A 21,982-nucleotide genomic window follows, 5' to 3' on the forward strand; every position below is an offset into this window, starting at 1 on the left:
GCCGTAGACTCTCTCTGTGTTTTTACAGAATAACACCAAGCCATGACTATCCCCCTCCACTCACTTTTTGAGTTTTGATCTGTTTGCCCGATGGGGATTCTCAATGATGCTAATTGGCTTTTGCTCAACTTCCCGTACACGTACACCCCAGCAGACGCGGCTTCATTTCATTTTGCTCCACTGGATTTATAAGCATTTGTGCCAGATTTTCACTCTGCACCGGCTCTTGAACACAACTTAAAGAGAGAAGAAGAAAACAATTAGTGGGAGGTGATACATCAACACGAGACAGAAAAGCTGCTGGCTACTTCCAGCCCTTGCATGCCCTGTTAACACTACAATTATTGAGCTTGCGCACAAAACCAATCTCGTTTTGAAGTTTTAAATTATCGTCAAGTGCAGCTCGAGATGATGTTGAGTTTCCCCCCGCTGAGCAGCGTCAGCCCGGAGGTTTGGTACTCGCTCATCACACATAAGTCGTGTTAATATTGGTCTGTTATTAGCAGAGTTTGGCCCAGTGGAGCTTCCTGTGGATCAAGTCATCACACTTCCTCTGCTTTTCCCTCCATCTCAGTTGGAGACTTTTCCTCCTGACTGTCTGTCTATCTGGGCTCAGTACAGAGAACACACACACACACACACACACACACACACACACACACACATTGAATGGGTTGGCTTATTCCATATTATTCATCCCTCTGACACACACAGACCAAAGCACCGAAATGAAAATTGTGAAATCAAAGTATTTTACGTCCCTTTGACATTTATGGCCAACAACATGCACACACACACACAGCATCACGCTCAAACACAGCCACACACACACACACACAGAGAGAGAGAGAGAGAGAGAGAGAGAGAGCAAAGCATGCCCGCTTAATAAAAATGACCCGTCACACACACACACATACAAACACAGCTTGTTGACTTTGGCTGTCAAACTATAAGTGTGTTTGTGCTCAGAGCCACTGATCTCTCTGCTTCCTAAACTGATTTCTTCTCATCTTTAATTCAGGGCTTAACCCTCCCCTCCTCTCCCCTCCCCTCCCCTCCCCTCTCCTGCCTCCCACCCTCCTCTCCATCCCCTCCATCGCTGCAGGGCTTCTTCTCCTCCTCTCCCCTCTCTCCCCTGCAGAGACTTGTTTTTTTGTTTTTGTTCTTTACCTAGCGGCGTATATATATATTCCATAAAACTAATTACAGGCAGATCAGCTGAAACAGAGAGATAACGCGCAGTCTCACGGGAAGAGGTGGGATCGTGGAAAGGCTGGGGAATTTAAAGCGTCCAGAGACGATCCGTGTCATTCGGACAGACAGTTCTGAATGCAAACAGCGGGGGGTGACGTGATGTTTCCCACTGCTGTCCCACTGCTTGCAGGCAGTTTTTAAGCTAAAAGGCTAAACCAAACTATAAACCATTTGCAGTAAACCCCTAGAAACATTTTTAATTTGAGGGGAAAATGTACAAAATGATGTTCCTTTGATGCAACTCTCAGCATCCTCTCTAAAACATACAAAGGAGATCTGTTAGATGAAAGTGAACATGTTGGGTTCAGGTGGATGTCTGTTGCCTATTAAGCCTATTTGCAGAACGCTATGCTGTTATGGCGATGCTTTCACTGTACATCACTGAGTTTTGTCTGCGCAGCGAGAATGAAGTATTTAGAGCAACAAGGTTAAAGCAGGACCTAATGTGCTTTTGAAATCACATAGGCCCACTCACATACTGCCTACTAAATGAGCACTTAAGTATGTTGTAACCAGCAGACCATTCATATCGAAGTTTGCTCGAGCAATACCTCTTCTCTGCATCACAGGACTGTATCTGTAACAACATCACAGTCCCCTCAATACATCCATCCATTAGGATCAAAGGTGGACGGACGGACGGATGTTAGCAGCTACCGTCCATTTTAACGAGAAGCAGAAGAGCAGGCTGCTGAGCTGAAAGGGCCACTGCATGTGAAAGGAGCGGAGAGAGGAGGAGGAGGAGGAGGAAGGAGGATTTGTCGCTGGCTATGTACATTATCTTATTAAGTAAAGCCGCACTTTAATTATGGAAATTAAACAGGATAAATGTGATCCAGTAGACAGACATATTACCGACTATGGAGCTACTATATTTCAAATCTACGCAGTTGAGTTCTCACCTAAAATGTTCTCAGAATTGAAGTTAGTGATCAAATCTCATAGGAAAATCGTAAATAAAACTCACAGGCTGCCACTGGACAGTCTGAAGAGGTGCAATGCATGCTGGGATGGCTGAGTATGTGCAGCAAGCTCAAGGCATACACTCCGATGTAGCATATGTCCGGGAATTTCTCGCATCCACATACTACGCAGTTGAAACGCGCTTCAATTTGACATCATAATTAGTATGAATGGATACATCACCCACAATGCAATGCACATTGGTTTTACCCTTTAAGTCACCAGAATAATTTGAAATCTACCATAATTCTACAAACAGTGGCTTTAATCTTTTGAATTGCTGGGTTGAATGGTGGATTCAGTGATTCTCTGCCCTTCAGTTCTTCTTGGCATCAGATTTGCAGGTTTTTCTGCGGCAGGGTTAGTAAAGGTGTCAGTGCCTCCTGTGCCTGTGTTGCTTGCATGCCAACTAAGCAGAGTCTATATGACAGATGAAGGTGCACTACATCTTTTGCTGAAAAGGAGACTGTGTCTGACAGAATGTAAAAACGTGTTTGTATTACTTTGTTATTTCAGCATCTTGCTCTCCAACTGCAGGTCATCACTCAGCCGCCGCTTTCTCTCCCATCTCACCATCACTGATTGATTATGTTTGTGTGGGCAAGCTAGAAACAGCACTTTAGCTTTTGATGAACACATCTCTGTCTCTCCTCATCCCTCTCCGTCCACCCTTCCTCTTATTTTTGTCATCTTTCGGCGATTTGATTTTTCTCCTTGCATTCGCTGCCGTCTCGTGATGTGACGGCTGCTCGCCTCCCTCCGGAGCTTTTGGTTCTGCAGACTGAATTAGACGAATATTTCAGCGACGTCCCGCTGTTCAGAACATTGCTGCCCACACAAACACATTCCAGTCACTTGATGGACCAGACACACACACACATACACACACGTCTCTCTCGCCCCCCAAATACGACACATGTACACATAAAACGGCTCCTCTGACCTTAACCTCTCTTTACACTCTCTGCGTGATGCTGCACGGCTTAACTGAACCTCTGAGTGTGTGTGGCTGTTTGTTTTTTTGTACTCCGGTGACCCAGATGTTAATATCCTTCTTCAAAACATTGTCACGTTCGCACTGATGTTCATCCAAATCAAATTTTATATGAAGAGAAACACAGTCATACAAAAAAATATCCACATACAAGCTGATGTTCCAGACTTAACTCACAACAATCAAATAATAAAAAAGAACCTTCTCGAACATTTTCTGTCTCGGTTACAACACGCTCTGCTCACAGTTTCAGTCGAAGAGAAAGTTGCTAAATCACAACATCATTAAAAATTGAATGTAATGTCTTTTATCGTTGCTTCGTTAGGCCGTGATTACATAAAAAGGCATTTTTGATGGGTCTTTTCTTTGTTTTTGATCACAAGAAATGCAAAACCCAACTCTGCAGTTCCCCTCATCTCTACAGAGTATTTAGCGTCTTTCAGCACATTGTTTTGGCCACCAACTTTAATGGTTTGATTGATTCTGACTGAACCTCCTTGGTATATATTATAATACTGTTCACTTATTATTTTTACGCTGAGTTCACTTATTATTTTCCGTGTCACAGTTTGGTTAGGTTTAGGGAACTAAAATACTTGGTTAGGTTTAAGAAAACATGGCATTGGGTGAATTTGACCACGTGTTTGAAAGAATAACTTCTGCCATGTATGTTGCAAGCTATGACATTATAAAAATGTGATTGGTCGGTTTCAGTGATGGCCCTGGAGCAACATTAATTAAGATGTTCCTAGAACATACAGGATATCAGAATGTGCAGCTGACACACCAGTCCAAATGACTGTTCATGTTGCCTTGTCTTGTCTAGATGGACTTTACAACACATTGGCACATTCATCTGTTCTCTAATGGCAGAGGCTACAATGCCAATCTGCTTCTCAGGAGAATTTGGGGTTCAGAATCTTGCTCAAGGACACTTCAACCTGCCAGAGCCAGAGACAAATGATATAAATCTATGGAGCAGACAGAGAAAACGCCCATAATGCAGAGCAACAGCATCCTTCTCCGGACCATGCCTGATGAAAGCTGATGTCTTCTTAACTTCATCTCCCCAATGTGTAAAACTCTCTGTCATGAGGATTTCTGTTTTTTTTTAAAAAGCCAAACACATCTCTGGACACAGCTCCAGCAGAGCCACATAAGGTATTATACGACTGTTTTCACAGCCTGACTGACTGGTACCTCATCTGACTCATGAACTGACTTTAGCTGAGTTCTCATCATCTTGCTCCAACATAAGCAAACGATACATCACTTCTTTTCTTCATTTTTTGTGTTTTATCTTTAAACTTGCAGTAGCGAGTTTTTTGCTTCAGCTCATTATTATGTATTGATTGTGTGTTGAAGTGCAGTGTAATAGCTATAGAATAATGACACCATCAGTGTTTAGATGGTTCCCTATAAACCTCGCTTTCACTATGCAATTTTTTTCCGCCACCGGGCACGAAATCTCGGGGAAAGTGAAGGCTGATCGGCACCATTTCTATCTGCTTTCACATCTCTGTTATAGACTAAATAAATGAATGAATAAACTCACATTTGGTCCTGTGTTGTTGGTCGTTATCACTCTGAGGAAATTGGAAACGATCCTGTTGTCTTTGCGACTACAGCGCCAACAATAACACCACTTGAAAATGCTAGGAGGGGGTTGTCTGCTATCACTTTTTAAATACTTTTACTTCAGGTTGGGAAACAGAACAATGCATTTGCGCTCCAATAAGCTCCTGCTGTTACTAATGTCGCACACAGCTGGGCTTTGTGTTGGAGCAAAAACACATCCTATGTGATCACGGCCTGAGAGGAGCTCTGAGCAGAGACTGAGTCTAGTTGTTGAAGTACTGCTCCACCTGCAAGAGATCATCAAGAATATAAGTGATTCACTCTTGATTCGCTTTTGGTCTTTTGTCACACGACCAGGAATCCTGACAATCACTCTTGTATTACATCAATGAGGGATACAGAGGAAACAAAGAGTAGTTTATTTACAAGAAAACTATGCAGATTATTACGTTAAAAGTGTGTTTACTCATATGTGACAGCTGCTATTTGTTTGTCCCTTACATGGAGACCGCCCAGCAGTCTCTTTCTCTCCACAGCCAGCTTTCAGTCCAGGGTGGGTGGCAGTTTGGAGCAGGTGGGATTGGTTAAAGTTGCGTTCTCTGGCGTATCGCCGTGCTCGCATAGCGCCCGGGTGGAGGCTCCTCCTGCGTTATGGCGTTGATGTGATGCCCCGCCCTCCGCTGTGCAGCCTTCAGCTTCTCCTGCAGCTCCTGCGCCTCCTGCGCGGCCTTGCGTGCAGCCTTGCGGGCGTTCCTCAGGGAGCGCTTCACCTTCCGAACACGCTCCTTCAGCTGCCGGTTCCTCCTCTCGGCCGCGGACAGGCGCTCCTGCAGCTTGCGGCCTCGCTCCTCCTCCTCGAAGAGCGCGGCCTGCACCGAGGAGCACAGCAGCTGGGGGGCAGGAAGAGAAGGAAAGTGTTGCAGTGAGTTAACGTACGCAAAGAGTTGTTTTCTTTACAGGCAAACCAAAGTGTTGTAAAACTCCCAGTTGCCATCTCGTCAGCTGGTTGGGTAGTGTGGGAGCACTGGTGATGTGATTTTCCCAGCAGCCTCTCTGAGAAAATGAAAAATCTTTCTCCCTTTGATCTCCACAGTGCTTTTATTTCCCTCCTCTCCTCTCCAAGGCCCAACACACTTAAAAGAAAGGAGGATGGGGAAATAAAGTGGAGGTCCTGACCCTCGTCAGTTACATTTATCCACACAGGCTCCCTGCTACCAGTGTGAAAACACAAGAGGACGATGTATGCTGTTTATGTGCGTCTGCGTAACATAAACGTTTCACCCCACGGACCTTCCATCCCTCCCTCACAATGCGAGGGTCACGTACTTGGATGTTTCAGGGGCCCTGATTTTCCATCTCATTGGTAGAGCAGAGCTGACCTCCACCAGCAGGGTTAACAGGGGTGAGTGCTCTCGTAGTCACAGCGGGGATGTGTGGTCATGTAGGACTGCACTTTGTCAGAGGAACATATCAACCTAGGAAAATCTTTAAAACAACCTTTTATGGCCATCGCGTTAATGCTAATGCTTCACTGTGTTCCACTAGCACTCCGCTAAATTCAGTAAAGTCAACACAACCGATATCACCACTGTGACTCAGTGTATTGAGTCAGTTCTGCTTTACTTTATCAAACACACAGACCTTGTGTGAAGAAGCTTCCCACATTAGCTCTGTATAGGCTTCACTAAGTTCCTGTAATTTTTGATTTTCTTGCGTGAGTGAGAACGGGGATCAAAGATTCATACCAAAAACATCTACAAATGTATCTTTAAAATGACCAATTTGAATATTAAACAAAAGTAAAACATTCTTTTGACTCTGAAACCATGTTCTGGTATGCAAGGATTTAGTAGCAATGGAATATTAATTGCACAATCGCACAAGTGTTTGTATGTGTCTCCATGTTTACTGTACTGTATATTCATTTTAGAGTCAATTCATCTAAATTAAAACAAACCTTTTCGTTTCAGCTATTTCTTCTACTGAGGGAATTGTTCATGTTGAAAATACTGTTTCTGGGATGACAGACTGTATTTGTTTTGACATGCAACATTGATCTCCAGCTGGAGTTAAACCAGGTGCACTGTGATTACATGGTCGAGCTCGAGGTGACGCCCAATGGAAGAGTTTTTAAAATGTGATTTGAAATGCTGTTAGTACAAGCAAACATTTTAGTGGAGCGGGAGTTTAAATCTCAGAGATGGAAATCTAAAAACCTGGACTACTTAAATAATTTAAATAGATGCAATAAGAGACAAGAGAGGTCTTTTTCTCTTTCTTCCCACTTATCCATGGAAATGTCAAATCCAAATTACATAACATTGGTACATTTTTTTTTACAGTTTGAACACTCTCTCATGCTCCTAGGAAGACTCTCGGTGGGACGCCCCAAACACACACATCCACACACAAACGCACACCACCTGTCAAAACATCCGGGTGTTACCTGCCTGCTGTTAAGCATCATCTGTATAAACAGTATTTAGAGGACATGTGAAGACACATGCATGTCCTCAAATTCAAGTGTACAAAAGTGTCAACACAGAAAGACATTGTCTCTTTTGCTCAAAACTATATCATAGCTGCAGAGTGTCAATACTCAAAATCCACTCAAATACATTTAAATCTGCATTAAACAATATTCTTACACTGAGAGGTCAATCACTGTGACACAGGTAATTATCACCCAACTTTGCAGTTTCCCTTCAGCTCTTTGGTGCGTTTTAGCATCTTTCAGCTCATTGTTTTGGTTTTTAGATACAGAAGCTTTACTGTTGGTTGAGTCTCACTGCTCTTATTGTGGTCTCCAGCCTCAGCAGGAAGTAGTTAGATTTAAAAATATGTGATATACAGTACCTGCTGTATGCTACCTGCTCAGCAGCAAACCGCTGACAGACACAGTTACCAGTTAGCTGATGAACATAGTCAAACTTTTAGCAGCTGAAAAGCCAGATTTTCCTTCCGGTCTTGGTAGGGACCAAAACAGAGCTTAAAGGAGAGTAAATATTGGACATCAATGATCACTATGTCAACTCTCTGAGGAGAAAATCAAAATTTTTTGTTTACCACTTGTTGTGCTGCCCCCATGTGGCCAAAAATCTATTAATGCAGCTTTAAGCAACTGAATATAGATTTAAAGTTTTTAAACAGGCAGAATATGGAAATAGTTGGATCAGGTTTCTCTGACATTTTAGAGACATGACAGTAATGGAATGTAACTAAGTATGTTTACTCCAGTACAGTACTTTACTCAACATTATTTCATATTTCCATTTTTTTATGTTTTCATTCTCACGGACCAAACAGAGAATGAGGAGAAATCCCAGTGAAGGGTTGAAGGAGTTGAGAGTCTAGGCTTTGTGTGTGTGTGTGTGTGTGTGTGTGTGTGTGTGTCCATCCTGACCTCTTTCTAACTTTATATAGAGACTCAGCATGAGTTCCCCCTACTACCCAAACCCACACACATACACACACATACGTTCAGTGTCTTTAGAGCTTCACTACTGACGTCAAAGAGACAAGCCGGGGTTTCTTCTCTGTTCCTGAGGTCTTATTTTGCTTTGTGTGTGGTGTGTGTGTGTGTGTGTGTGTGTGTGTGTGTGTGTGTGTGTGTGTGTGTGTGTGTGTGTGTGTGTGCAGGAATAGGTCAATAAGACAGAAAGACAGAGAGATGAAGAGATAAAAAGAACAAAAGGGAGGCAGAGAAAGAAAGAAAAACAAAGACGAGACAGAGAAAGTGGGAGACAGACAGGACACACACACACACACACACAGTTCGACATGGTATTCAACCTGAGTTTTAACTACCGAGTGAAACAGGCAGACTCCTTTTATCCCTCTAAGCATCCACATAAAAAGTTAATGAGAGTCAGAAAACTTGTTAAAGGTGTTTACATAAAAGTTACAACTGGACTGATACCTCACTGTGGTTCAGCATCAAACCATTAGAGCACATGTAAACATGGAAATGTGCTGATTCAGTAGTATTTGGGGAATTTGGGGGGAATATCTTACTGAGGCCTATCAAGTGAAGGCAAAGTCTGAAAACAAAAAAATCTGTATTGAACCTCCTGCTCAGGGTTAAAGCCGCTCCAAATGTAGCTGATAAGAGGAGGCTCCAACAAAAGCTAATTGGAGGTTTTGGCAGAAGAGTGGAGGAAGTCTCTTGTCTGTCCTTCTGGAGGGGTGTCTGGTTCCCACGAGGCTGAAACCAGAAGCAAAGCACCTCCCAATGTTGGCGATGTTTTGTGTTTGAACTCCAGCTGAAGGGTTTGTGGAAACCAAGTCGCTGAGAGAGTGTTACAGCCAGGGAAACTCATCCTTTGGACCAAACTCAGAATTCTAGATACTGAAATTAGAAATGGGATTTTCTTAGTTGTTTCTAATTTCTTTTAATCTACAGCCAAAGCACAAAAAATGGAGAGAAGGAGGGTTTTTCATCTGCTTTGAATCTGATACTTTCAAATTCTACAGACAAAAGACAGGGAAACATGACATCATAAGGAGAGACATGAAGGAAAAAGAAGAAGAAGAAGAAGAAGGTCCTTCCATCTTATACTCTTCCATAAATTCCCAGAGCAAAACACCTGTTTTCTCCCGCCTTGCCTGCAGGTCGTGTCCTCTGCATGTGAGTGCCTGTCCTCTAAATGAGCAGTGTGTTTAACCCCTGCCTCACTGACCCTTGACCATATAGCTCAGGGGCCACACCCTGCAGGTCAAACCTGAATAAAAAGGGGAGAGGAAGACAGCACAGCACCGCATGTTTCCTGATTTAGATCTGCAATTTTTACTGCCGACAATTATGAAATACCCTAAATCCATTTAGGGAACATTTAATCATGTCCGTCTCTACGTGTGCTGCAAGCAGTGTCCAGGTCAGTCAGGGACAAGGTGCTGCATCCTGACTAATAATGCAAAGATGCAAATAGATTTTTGCATGCAAACTCCATAAACTGGTGCAGTCTTTTGGGGCAAGACCAACTCAAGTAAATGGAGGTTAGTCCACGTCAAGTCTGAAGTCAATGGAGACATGTTAAAATGTGTCAATGAATTTGCACAAGACAAGGAGGGCAAAGACTAGTGTCGTTCCAACTCCAGCCACCGTGTTCTGTCTTGTCCACAGTGTGACCTGCTCAGCTCCCTCAGAGGAGGTGTCTTCGTAAATGCCTGAATCGCAGCAGCAGACCCGTCTTCTTCTGTCGACAGGGGTCCGGCTTATCTGTGGTCCCAGGTCAGCAGGCTGCGTTTCTTCACACAGATATGAATCGAAGCTGCAGACTGGCACGCTTTCAAACTGCTGCCTGTCAAACGTGTCGATCTCTGCTATTTGACCTTTGACCTCTGGGCGGCCAGCATCCTGTCTGCCTGAGGTGGAAGACCGACGGACCTCGACCAATCAGTCATCGCTTTGATCTTCAACCGGCCGCAACGTGATCACATGTGTGATCAATCGTTGGAGAGTATAATCAATTCTTCTGCGTGCATCTCCTTGTATTTTATATTCTTGTGTGTGTGTGTGTGTGTGTGTGTGTTTGCGTGTGTGTGGCTCTGCACTGTGCCAGAGGGTAGTTAAACTGTGTTCTTACTGATCCTCACCACATTCCTGTCAGCAGAGTCACAAGTCAACTCAGGATTAGGTGTCCACACACACTCAAACACACAAACAAACCAAGATCTCACTCTGCTGCTGACTCACACACGCACACACATTCATATTTATGTACAACAGTATATTCAAGTCACGAAGCAAGAATATGACTAAAAAAAACCACAACAACAATAGTTGTTAGTCCCCCCCCCCCCCACATCCACTTCTCAGCCTAGACTGTTAATCTGATATCTCCATGGTAACGAGATGGGGTCGGGTTTGTTTACATCCCCTTCAAACACAAAATAAGCTGACTCGACTGAAGAAGGAGACTTTTTTTAATCTTATTCTTCTCAAAAGGTAATGAGGTTGCACTAAATAAATTTTGTCTTCAAGAAGGCAGCACTATGGCAACCAACTATCCAATCAGACTGCATGGAAGTCCCCAGGGTTACAATTCATGGTTGATTTTCAGGCATAAAAGTGGTACTAGATATGAAAATGTGTGTGGTGAAACTGATGCCCTACCCTGTTGTCCTCCTGGGTGTCCCACTCAGGACTGAAGGTGTGGAAAGGCTGGCTCCCCTGAGTGCAGTTGGAGAACTGGAAGAGGCTTGAGAACGTGCGCCTGTTTTCGGACGTGTCGGGGAAGATGGCGTCCTGGAAGTTGACGCCATGGGGGAGGATGTTGTAGTTCTCGTCCATCCTGTGGAGGAGATAAACAGGAAAACTGTGAGGAGAGAGCTGGAGCTCCTGCAGGAACTATTGGCTTGTACGGCAGCTGTAGTTTTTAATTTTTAACATTTTGCAAGTAAATAGCAAGTACAGTTGTCAGACAGATGTTGTGCATAAAAAGAAGAGCATTTCAAGTCTCACTTGATGGAACTACAGAGGCATTCTCAAGTGGTACACCTCAAAATGATATTTAAATACAGTTGTCTTGTTTACACAGCTGACTGTAGATCACAGTTTGCTCTACAACAAATGACTGAAGAGTTATTAGAGTGTCAGTTTAAAGTAGCTGTTTTGCCAAATGCATTTCTGTCTGACAAAAAGTTTTATAATGGCAACAATAAACCTAGTTTCTAGACTTTTTTGAAGCTTTTATAGTCCAGATGTGTGTTGGAGCTGTTTGGATGAATATGCCCAGCTAGGCTTTGCAGCTCACCTGAGGAAAAAGAAGTAGGAGTAGTTCTCCATCACGGTGTGAGACTGGCAGGACAGGTACCCCAGTCCGGTCAGGTTGAGTCTTGATCCAGTGGGCACCTCCAGCATGCTGCCCCAGGCCTGGTCGCACAGCAACTCCACCTCCGCGGAGTACAGCAGCCCTTCCTCCGCGCCCTCGTACCCATACCCGAACCCGAAGGGCAGCGAGTTGTACAGGCTGCCCGCCCCGCCGCCCAGGGGTTCCCGGTGGATCCCCAGGACCCGGGCGTACACTATGATCTCCGCCAGCTCCGCTCGGCAGCCCTCGCTCAGCGGCCGCCACTCGGAGGGGAGCTGGCAGCCGTGCGTAAAAGTGTCCAGGTGCGTAAAAACGCAGAGCGCTGCGAGGAGGAGAGCCGCGGAAAACATGCTGAGGAGCTACAAGCTTCTGGCAGTTTGTGAACCCAGTTTCAAAAATGACTGTTACTGGGGGTCCCTTCAAACCTCCAAGTTTAAGCGAGTTAAAAATGCGTACAGAAAAATTTCAAAGAACTAAACACTTTGGATGGTTACCTTGACGCTCGAGGATGCTCCTCCTGACCAACAACTAAAAAAAAATAGCAAATTAACTTTCACACAAACTTGTGCTTTTATCCATCAAGATAATGCAGGTTTAGTTAATTGCACTAACTAAACCACCTTTGCAGACTTTAAAGAGAACAGAGCGGTCAAATCACTTTGCAGAAACTTCCACAACTTCAACCTGTTGCTGTGCTCCCACTGTTTCCTCTCATCTGTCTGCTGTGTGAGCGACAAGCTTCACCAGAGCAGACCGGGCGCTGCGTTCAAGGACTGATGGGACGCTCCGACATTTGATGTTTCCAAGAGAGCTTGATTGTGCGTTCAAGTGCTATTTGCCGGTTAATATCAATATAACTGATAAACGATGTAAGGCAAAAAAGTAGATCCATACATCAGATTTTATCATAAATAGCCCACATATATTAATAGTGGATAATGTGGCAAATCGCAAGCCTTACATTTTTTTTACCACTAGATGTTTTTTTAACATGTAGACATACAGTAGTTTAGGCCTTCATTGAACTGAACTGAGAAACTCTTTTTAGAGATTTCCATTTTTCCGAGAGCACATTTGAAAGCATCCCAGATCAATCCCAGAAAAGTGGGTAAGTGGTTTCTAATGTTGGAGAGCATCTTCAGAGGAAGTTCAGGGGGTTCTTTGAACAGGATCACTGATTGATAACAGTAGTCCACAGCAGAAGATATAATATAAAAAAAAAAAAAAAAGTTGAAAGAAATTATATTGTGTCAGAGTGGGATCTGTCTGCTATAGAGCTACCAGTTGCTCCTGTTTTAATATACAATCTTTTCCCCATTGAGCAACAGACAATATGGCCTCAAAATACATATAAACCATGGAAAGTATTTATGCTTCTTAGAATATACTCAGGTAGTTTGATTTAAGCTCAGTGGTGTGAAATTTTACATCAGATCTTGATTTTTGTCAAGACAGCACTGCCACCTAGTGGACACTGACGTGAACATGTATTTATTTTCATTTTATATAATAGATTATCTGAATGAATCGAATAAATGCTGTAATATTTTACACTTGCTTTAATGCGCCACTCTGTAAACAAGTTGGCTTGTTGTATTGGGACAGTATTCTACAGTGACCTTGATGTAATTTCATAAAACAATATTTCCAGACATTACATCATAATTAATTATGTTTTAATTCTGATGCTTTATGTTTTACATTTTTACACTATGACTGAGCAGGTTAGGGAATCTCCAGTCTGTGTCCAAAGTGCAAGGTGACTCCTGAAGGGAATTCCCGCTGTCAGCTGAGGACAGGCCCCGCCCCCAGCTGTCAGCCTCCCGGTGACGTGTAGAAGATGCGGATGGAGCTGACGGAGCGGCGGCTCTGCTCAGACCCTGCTGCACTTTATACTCACATCTGCGACCTGCTCTGTGACGTCACTTCGAAGAAACGAAATCCACACGAGTCAGAGCGTTAATCAGGCATGTGGGGACAGGAAGTAAGGTAAATTAACCTTCAAAATAAAAGAAGAATCCCCGAATAAATTGACCAAAAATTTCAAACATGGATTAGCGATTATCCATCGTGATGTACTACGGCCTAGATTAGTTCAGATTTTATTTGATTTTTTAAAAATATTTATTTCTTTACTTGGTCATTTATGTTTAATGTTTTTTAATTTGAAAATAATGTTCAGGTCAAAGCTACCAAAAATGATAGGAACCTCAACATTCATATGGTTTATTTCTCATGGCTGATATGGAACCTGTGACTATATGTACAGGGTACATCTACATTTTTGGTTTAATGAGTTTGATTTTCTTTTTCTTTCTTTATTTTAACAGTAAAAGCTTCACACAATGAAATTATTACATTACATGCAACAGAATGAAGTTATTACTGAAAAAGTTCATATTGAATTCATATTGAGCATATTGTATTGTTTCATATAATCGGCTGAATTGTATTATACAATTGTATGTATACCCGTGTTGTTAACTTTTCTTATTGTATCACTCTTTTCCATGTAATTGCTGCTGTTTTTGCACAATACATACATGTATACAGATAAATTACATTGAAAGCCATTAAAAATGTTACAGTTAAAAGATTTTTGTTGGAAAAAGTCCCTATCAAAACAAAGTAGAGATATCTGGCAAAGGTTATGCTCAATTCTTGAACCCTTTTTAGACTGAAACGACATTTTAAAAGAGATTTTGTGATTTGAAGCGAAGATTTTATTTTGGAAAAACATCACCGGAAGCGCGCTGTTCCTTTACGTAACTTGACGTTGCTACAAACCAGAAGCAGCACTACAAGGTTGATCGACACATTTCTTGCTCTCCGAGTGTTTCTGTGCGGTTTGGGAGTGACTTTCCAGACCGTGTTCAGCTCAGGAGTTGACAGCAGGTGGGTTACGACATTTTTACTTGTTTAACATTTGATGTGACGCAGTTTGGCTCACGTTGAGCCACAGCCGTGTCGTGTTTGTGACTGCTAACTTTTCTGTGTTTACCAAGTACATGGGATAGGCCCACCTGAGGAAAGCGAAAGTAAAATTATATAACGACATATTCAACAAAGATATCTTTTAACATTTTAACAGGGCGACAGTGTGTCTATTCGGTGGTTAGCATTCACCCCACTTCTTTACTGTACTGTTACCAAGTTAGCTACAGTTTCAGCGTGTTGTCTCAGCTGCTAAATGCTGATTTTAGCTAGTTGTTTATTAGTAACAGCCGTTGAGTAAGTGATTGAGTGAGGGCAGAAGCAGGCCACAGTGTCCAGCCTGTTACATAGGTACTGCTCTCTGTTATTGTCACAATTCAATTATCATGTGACCTGCTGATGAGATAATTCAGTTTTATTGACTGTGTCCTGCTTCTCTGCTGCTGCATGCTGAACCACTGAGTCACTGGTGATGTCAGCATGGAGCAGTTTTTAATTTGACACCATTTACTGACAACAGAGCACAAGTAAAGACAGCAAGACTGGAGATTTCATTCCAAGTCATTATAGTCTATATCCATATTGTGTGGTAATGTTAAAATTTTCCATAAAGTGAGAAAAAACTTGTTTTGAGTCAGTCATTTGTGTGGGAGACGTGAGCTTAATTCTAATTCAGAAACTATTACAAATCTTACAACATAGAACCTATTTCCTGCACTTTATAAATGTAATTAGCAGTATACTCAAAATGATGGGGCAAAAAGATCATTTTCCTTGCCTTCCTCTCAGCATCATGGCGTCTGGAGGCCCCATGATGAACGGCGACATCTCTCGCTCTCCCAGTCAGTCGGGCACGCTGGAGGAAACCCTGCAGCAGATGAACATCCTCATCCAGGAGAACCGAGACCTGAAGGGTAAGACTGATGATGGTGGTGGTGGGGTCAGAGCTGAGACGAATGTTTTTTATTTGAGCTTCTTAGTTGTTGTTGCTGCACTGTTAAACAACAAAGAAGTCTGTTCTAGTCCTCCTTAATACTCTTATCAGCTAAGGTCAATGGTCATTGTGTTTCCTGGTGGCTCATGTCAGGGTAGAGATTCAGAGTTGTATTGTGACCAGCTGGAGCAGTGTGTGGGGACAAAAATGGCAACGGAAAGGCTCAGAATTCAAATGACTTGGCCGGTACAATCATCATATATTCAAATTCTCAGAGGCCCTGCGTCAGACCAACCTGACAATGAAGGAGCGTTTCGAGGGTCTGAGTGCGTGGCGGGAGAAGCAGCGGGAGGAGCGGGACTTCCTGGAGAGCAGGCTGGCGGAGGCTCGGAGCCGCATGGAGGCGCTGACCCTTCAAAACCAGGAGCTGAGCAGGAGACCCGGTGGGGAGGGGAGGACAGGGGGAGCACCTGGAGGCTTGATGGTGAGCATATACATATTTTTGTTTAGTTGTTTTATTCTGGATGAAAGCAGCTGAGAGCCAGTGTTATGTTCCCATGTTCATAACTGTTTTAAGGATTAAAGCTTCTGTAGCTTTTTCTAGCGAAAAAATAATGTGTTTTTTGATTGTTAAAGCGCGTAAACATTTTCTAGTAGATGCAAGTATGAACCTGAAAACGATCATAATATGGGACCTTTAACTACCATATATTCTGCATTGGTGACGTCTAATGTAATCTCCAGGCGGTGTCATTCAATCAGAGCGCAGAGCTCGAGGCCTTGCGTTCCCAGGTCACTCGCCTGCAGGCAGAGAAGAACGACCTGGTGGCGATGAACTCTGAGCTGCAGCTGAAGGCGGATCAGGACTCAAACAGCGACTCCTTCATTGAGGTCATCAGGGTCTCGGTGAATAGCAGCACACACGCATATATAATGAATTTTACATTCAGAATCTTCTTCTATTCAGCATGGAAGGGCTGTAATCTAAAACTTACAGTCTACATTTAAACCCACATTAAGAAGACAGTTTCATTATGTGACGTTGATTGAATAAAACATTGGTGTAAGTCAAAGTTTGGGATCTAACTGATACTATTCCTCCCAGGATGGAGGTGTCGACGGCATTAGTGATGTGTGTGGTTCGGAGCGCAACAAACGTCTGGACCTGAGCATGACAGCGTCTCGGCTGGACAGCGAGGAGGTGACTGTCAGCCAGCTCCTCCAGTCACTGAGGAACGAGACGCAGCGGGCCGAGCGGCTGCAGGCCGAGCTGCAGTCCTCAGCTGACAGGTAGGGAACAGCCACTTAAAGAAACAGTTCACCACTTAATAATCTGCTGTCATCATGACAGATGAAAGAAAAGTTTATAGTATCAGGAAATACAATAAGTCAGCCTGTTTCTTTCTTTCTTTCTTGTGCTTTTTCCTGGAGATTAGACCAAATAGGTTGTTTTTGCAGTAATCCCACTGCTGTCTTTGCTTTGTATTCATGTTTAGTTATATTTTTAAGTGTGTTTTTCCTTAAAGCTATTTGGTTTTTATCTAATCCTCCTGAAATGTGTTTTTTTTTAAAAAACTGTTTATGAAACAAATTCTCAATTGTCAACAGAATTAGAGAGCTGGAGGAGAGGAGAAGCAATGAAGACGAATCAACACAGACCACCCAACCAGAGACTACAGAGGCAAAGGAGGATTCTGAGAAAGAGGAAAAGGTATTTACTCAATACTGAAACTATGTTTGGAGTAACAAAGACTAAACACAATGCGGACTTGGTGTGAAAGATGATTGTGATCTGTCCATTCTGATGCTGATGATGTTAAAGTAACATCTCACATTGTATTTAAAGGGGAAATATGTAAACATTTTAGTTTAAACGTTCAGAAATGTACTAAAAGAAAAGTGCGAAGAAATAACAGTCCTGTCTTGTAATACCCCTTTGTACCTCCACAAGTGATAGTCCGGTATTATAGCTCAGGCTGGAGATCTCAGTACTTTATTCCTGGTCATCAAACAATCTGTCGCACTCGGAGGTTGTGTTCGGTCTCGGTCCAGTCCTAGCTGCATGGCTAACTGGACCAACTATCTAACGGCAGCTACAGTTAGCAGCAGTTAGCAATTACTCTCGTGATATGCTCCCCCATTTGTATAGAGTATAAATTCGACAGGTAGCCTATTCTTACATATTGAGCTCAGTTTGAAGTCGCATCTCTCTCTGCTGACATTTATCTACGATGTTATCATTACCATAGCTGGCAGAGGTCCGCTGCTGTTTGTCATGTTTTGTTTCCTTCTCATAATGTTTGTGTGTCATGCACATATTTTAGGCAGCCTCTGAGGTGGAGAATCTGAAGTCTCAAATGATGACGCTGTTCAAAGAACTGCAGCAGGCTCAGAGCAAGCTTGATGAAGCAGAAGGCATGAAGAAGAACCTGCAGGACAGGTTTGGCCAACATACGCATACCCATTTAACTTTTAAGTGAAGGAGGAGACTACAATAATACTGTGAAATGTTTTTTTTTTCTATTACCAAACAAATTACAGGGAAAATTTATGAAAACAATTTCTCAGTATCGTGTACACCAGTGGTTCCTTTCCTTAATCTTGATCCGCACATTTTAATGTATTTCCTTTTGCGTCTAGATGTCGGGAAGTGGAACAAGATGTGGCCACTCTGAAGGCCCAGCTGGTGGAGAAACAGGCTGTTCAGACGGAGAATGACCGGCTGAAGCTGCAGCTGGAGAGCACGGTGGCCCAGAACCAGATGGAGCAGAGGAAGGCTGGGGAGGACAGGTCAGAGGCTGCACACACACACATCGTACATAAATAGAGGCATTGAAATTTGGGAAATCTGAACCCTTTTGATCACTTTCTGAAGAAAAAAAATATATATAGCAGTTTAAATGTGCAGACATTGCATTGGAAATCCTCATTTATTTGTATCCCAGTAGTGATAAGCTTATATTTGGACACACACCGGTTAACACCCTTCCTTCCTCTCTCACAGGAACAACCTGGCCCAGCTGAAGGATGCCTACACCAAACTGTTTGAGGACTACAACGAACTCAAAGAGGACAAGAAGAAGAGAGAGGTCTGTTTATGTAGCACAGTATCAAATCCTGCTGATTTGCACCCAACATAACTAGCTATAAGAGTATAAATTATGTGAAATGAGAGCCAGACACATTTGACCATTGCCCTCTGGTCCTGCAGTCCCAGATGGTGCAGAAGGACCTGGTGGACGAGCTGCAGCAGCGGCTGACTGCTGCTGAACAGGCGCTCGTTGCTAAACAGGACAAGATCGATCTCATGAAGCAGGAGATCTTCCAGAAGGAGAAGGAGCTGGAGCAAATATCTGTCTTCCAGGCTCAGGTCAGCGGGCGTATAAATGCTTTTACATCTGTGTTGAGATCTTAGTACCAGAAGTCGACATGACAGCACGGGTACCCATCATGCTATTTGTTGTACTCTCTGTGCAGGCAGAGGTCTACTCCTCAGACTTCTACGCAGAGCGAGCAGCGAGGGAGAAGCTCCATGAGGAGAGGGAGCGTCTGGCTGCTCAGCTGGAGTATGTGAAGAAGCAGAACATCCATCTGCAGGAGGAGATGGACTCACTGGGCCGGTACGGAATTAAACAGAAGACGGTTAACAGCTAGAAACAGAGACAAAAGAGGTGTATTGTGATGTACTTATATGATGGGATTGTTACTGCGTAGTCGCTACAGAACTCCTTTTTACCTTCTGATACATCAAGGAAAATCCCTGCTCTCATGTTGACATATATACAGGATACCATGCAGGGTTATAAAGGTCAATTTTACACCAGCCTAAAAAAATTTAAGCTAAAGGGCATTTCTTTTTCTTTTTTTTCTCTAATCATTTTTCTTGTTTCTCCGCAGGCGATCACTGGGCGAAATGCAGAGGAGACATGTGTCACTGGGAGGAAGTCCACATGGAGCCGGTGCTTCTTTGGTTGGAAGAGGTATATCTCCTTTTATTATGTCCTGAGTGCAGCCTTCTAGGTATACTTCCTATCATGATGTGTACAAATGCCATGTCTTGTAGCTGAATTTTTAAGAGCCTTCAAAGAATCATTTGTCCTTTCCAGAAATGTGTCTACTTCTAAGTGAGATGAGAAGATTGATAATATTCTTGTGCATCTGTGCAAAATATGAAGCCAGGGCCAGAGTACAGTTAAATAGTTTATAGTGGAAGCAGGGGGGCACACCAACCTGGAACTATTTCTTGGCTGGGCCAGCGACTTCCTGGGGACTTACTGTCTCCGTGACTCAAGGAAGTCACTGGTCTAGCCAAGAACAAAGAACCCCACATAAAATCACAAATGATCATTTTGCAATTAGATTTTTTATTTTTTTTTAGCTGTTTCCCTCAATTCCCAGTCTTAATACCTAGCTAAGCTAACCAACTGCTGGCTCTAGTGTCATATTTAGTGCACAGACAGGAGAGTTCTATCAATTTCCTAGTGTAATTTTCAACAAGAAGTGAATAACCAGATTTCCCAAATGTTGAAATACTCCTTTGTTGAACCTTTCACCATCTTTACAGTAAAACATACAACATGTGATTGCCAGAACACGTTGCAACATAACAAAATATCAAGGGGAAGTGCTCGTTTGATGGCAAAATGTAGTGTAACAGGAACATCTGTCCAGCATGTTCAGGTTGTGATCAGTGTCTCTGACTCTCAGGTACTGACTGGCAGCAGGGGAATATTCCTGAACACGCCTGTCCCAAGTGCAATGAGATCCTGCCAGACCTGGACTCCCTGCAGATCCACATCATGGACTGCATCAACTAGACCTCCATCATTACTAGCATCCACCAAAACAGTGGCTCCTTTAGCACCTTAATCTTAGTCTTCCTCTGCTTTTACCTGTACCTCTTCTCAGATCTCTGAGTCCACAGTTCCACGAAAAACTCAGTAAAATTCATTCTAGGATGGGAACACTTTCCACTTTCTACAAATCTGAAAATGATTTGTCCTGTCTGGTGTTTTACATCTTAAAAGGCTTTTAAAAAGTTAGAATAGAACAGGAAAAACGTTGCAGGACACATCTTTTATTTTTTGACCCCATGTCATCTGGCACATAGACTGTTTCTTGCTGTAATGACGAGGCTGAATATTAATTTCTTCAGCACAAAAGACGTCTGGAATACCAAAACTGAAAGTGTATGAACACCTTCATGAGACGTTTGTCGCTGTCAGTCTGTATGCACGCATTAAGTAAGTTCAGCCATTACAAGTTGCATTTTTTTCACCTAGCAATTGGTTGCTGAAGGCTTTTTATTATTTTTCAAATGTTTTTTCTCGTCAAATGAAAATTCTATATTTTTTTGCGTGGAAAGGATATTTTTACTCATGATTACTTTGTTTGGGTTGGTGGAAAAATGAGCATGCACCATGTAGGCACTTTAATACAAGGATATATATTTTATTTAGACTGCAGATGATACCTGGTAATTAAAACTTATATTTATCTTGTTGATCAACCTATCACTGTAAGTCACAGCCTTTGTAAGTGTATGTACAGGAGGCTCCAACACCCTGCTGATTCTGTAATCTGTAGATTAAAAAGACCTTCTGATTCCATGTTGTAATTCTGTGAATGACAATAAAATAAACTCCAAATTTATGTCTGCTTTTAGTCATATTGGATGCTTGTTTGTCATATATCTCTATTCTTGCTGTAGTCTCTTGAAAATCTTCCCAATTGATGACTGTATGAACTGGGTCTTTTTAATTCTTCTATCCTATAAATACACAGTTTGACATTTCTTTTTATCTTTTTTATTTCTGTACTGAATAGAACATACAGTATACTGTATTCATGATTAAGTCCCATTTTCTTGCTTTGAAAATACAAAATTTCAAAACATGTCAGACACAAATTTATTATTATTATTATCATCATTATCATCATTACTATTATTATTTCGAGAGAAATTGCACTCCACATATGCGGTGTCTCCCATTATTCATGTCTTATGCAGGTTTTTAGGGCCGTATTGTAGTGGGTTTCTTTTCAACCCTGGATTTATCCTTCCAGGCACACTTCTTCCTTGGCTACGGACCATGCAATCAAATGGAAGTCGGCAAAGCAAAGGCTATGGTTGGGGTTAAGACAGGGTTGACAGTAGGATTTATAAGCCCAAGCGGGGAAAGCTATATTTGCACCTAACAACCACAAGGAAGATACACCTGCGAGCTAAAAATCAGGGAGTTAGCTACTCCGGTCTTCAGTCTTGTAAACAAACCATTTGGGACTCCAGAGTTCCCCGTCGACAAATATTGCAACAAAATGAATATTAGCAGAAATATATTTTGTTGAACATATATTTTATCCTACATTAATTTGTCTTTGGAAGAATGTAGTCCTTAAAGTTCGGTCGAAAAGCCATTTTGTGTTGGACGAGCCTGTTTTTTCAGTCAGGCAGATCGTTGGGCAACTATCACAACTTTGACAACACAGCCGGGTCCTCCGTTTAGCGCCAGA

At 42.6% G+C, this 21,982-nt stretch overlaps 2 protein-coding genes across 2 annotated transcripts; one reads left to right on the plus strand and one right to left on the minus strand.

Moving 5' to 3' along the window:
* Positions 1-5,276: 5,276 nt before the first annotated feature.
* ccdc3a (coiled-coil domain containing 3a) lies at positions 5,277-11,951 on the minus strand. Its single transcript, XM_073481088.1, has 3 exons — positions 11,545-11,951; positions 10,905-11,082; positions 5,277-5,679 (listed from the first exon to the last, which is right to left on the minus strand). The coding sequence occupies exons 1-3, from the start codon at positions 11,949-11,951 to the stop codon at positions 5,374-5,376; spliced, it is 891 nt and encodes a 296-aa protein (XP_073337189.1). The 3' UTR covers positions 5,277-5,373.
* A 2,435-nt stretch (positions 11,952-14,386) lies between these two features.
* optn (optineurin) lies at positions 14,387-21,121 on the plus strand. Its single transcript, XM_073480609.1, has 13 exons — positions 14,387-14,496; positions 15,325-15,449; positions 15,745-15,953; positions 16,214-16,375; positions 16,575-16,759; positions 17,078-17,180; positions 17,794-17,909; positions 18,110-18,259; positions 18,474-18,558; positions 18,681-18,839; positions 18,947-19,089; positions 19,367-19,449; positions 20,177-21,121. Exons 2-13 carry the CDS (start codon positions 15,329-15,331, stop codon positions 20,284-20,286), a joined length of 1,626 nt encoding a protein of 541 aa, XP_073336710.1. The 5' UTR covers positions 14,387-14,496; positions 15,325-15,328; the 3' UTR covers positions 20,287-21,121.
* Positions 21,122-21,982: the final 861 nt, after the last annotated feature.

This window comes from Pagrus major, chromosome 14 (assembly GCF_040436345.1).
Source record: "Pagrus major chromosome 14, Pma_NU_1.0".
Lineage (NCBI taxonomy): Eukaryota > Metazoa > Chordata > Actinopteri > Spariformes > Sparidae > Pagrus > Pagrus major.

Coding starts and splice junctions, on each gene's coding strand:
- optn (XM_073480609.1), top strand. CDS start 15,329: ATGGCGTCTGGAGGCCCCATGATGAACGGCGACATCTCTCGCTCTCCC. Junction 16,376..16,574: donor TTGAGGTCATCAGGGTCTCG/GTGAATAGCAGC, acceptor TATTCCTCCCAG/GATGGAGGTGTCGACGGCAT. Junction 18,559..18,680: donor AGGACAAGAAGAAGAGAGAG/GTCTGTTTATGT, acceptor CTGGTCCTGCAG/TCCCAGATGGTGCAGAAGGA.
- ccdc3a (XM_073481088.1), bottom strand. CDS start 11,951: ATGTTTTCCGCGGCTCTCCTCCTCGCAGCGCTCTGCGTTTTTACGCAC. Junction 11,083..11,544: donor TCCTACTTCTTTTTCCTCAG/GTGAGCTGCAAA, acceptor TCTCCTCCACAG/GATGGACGAGAACTACAACA. Junction 5,680..10,904: donor ACACCCAGGAGGACAACAGG/GTAGGGCATCAG, acceptor CCTGCCCCCCAG/CTGCTGTGCTCCTCGGTGCA.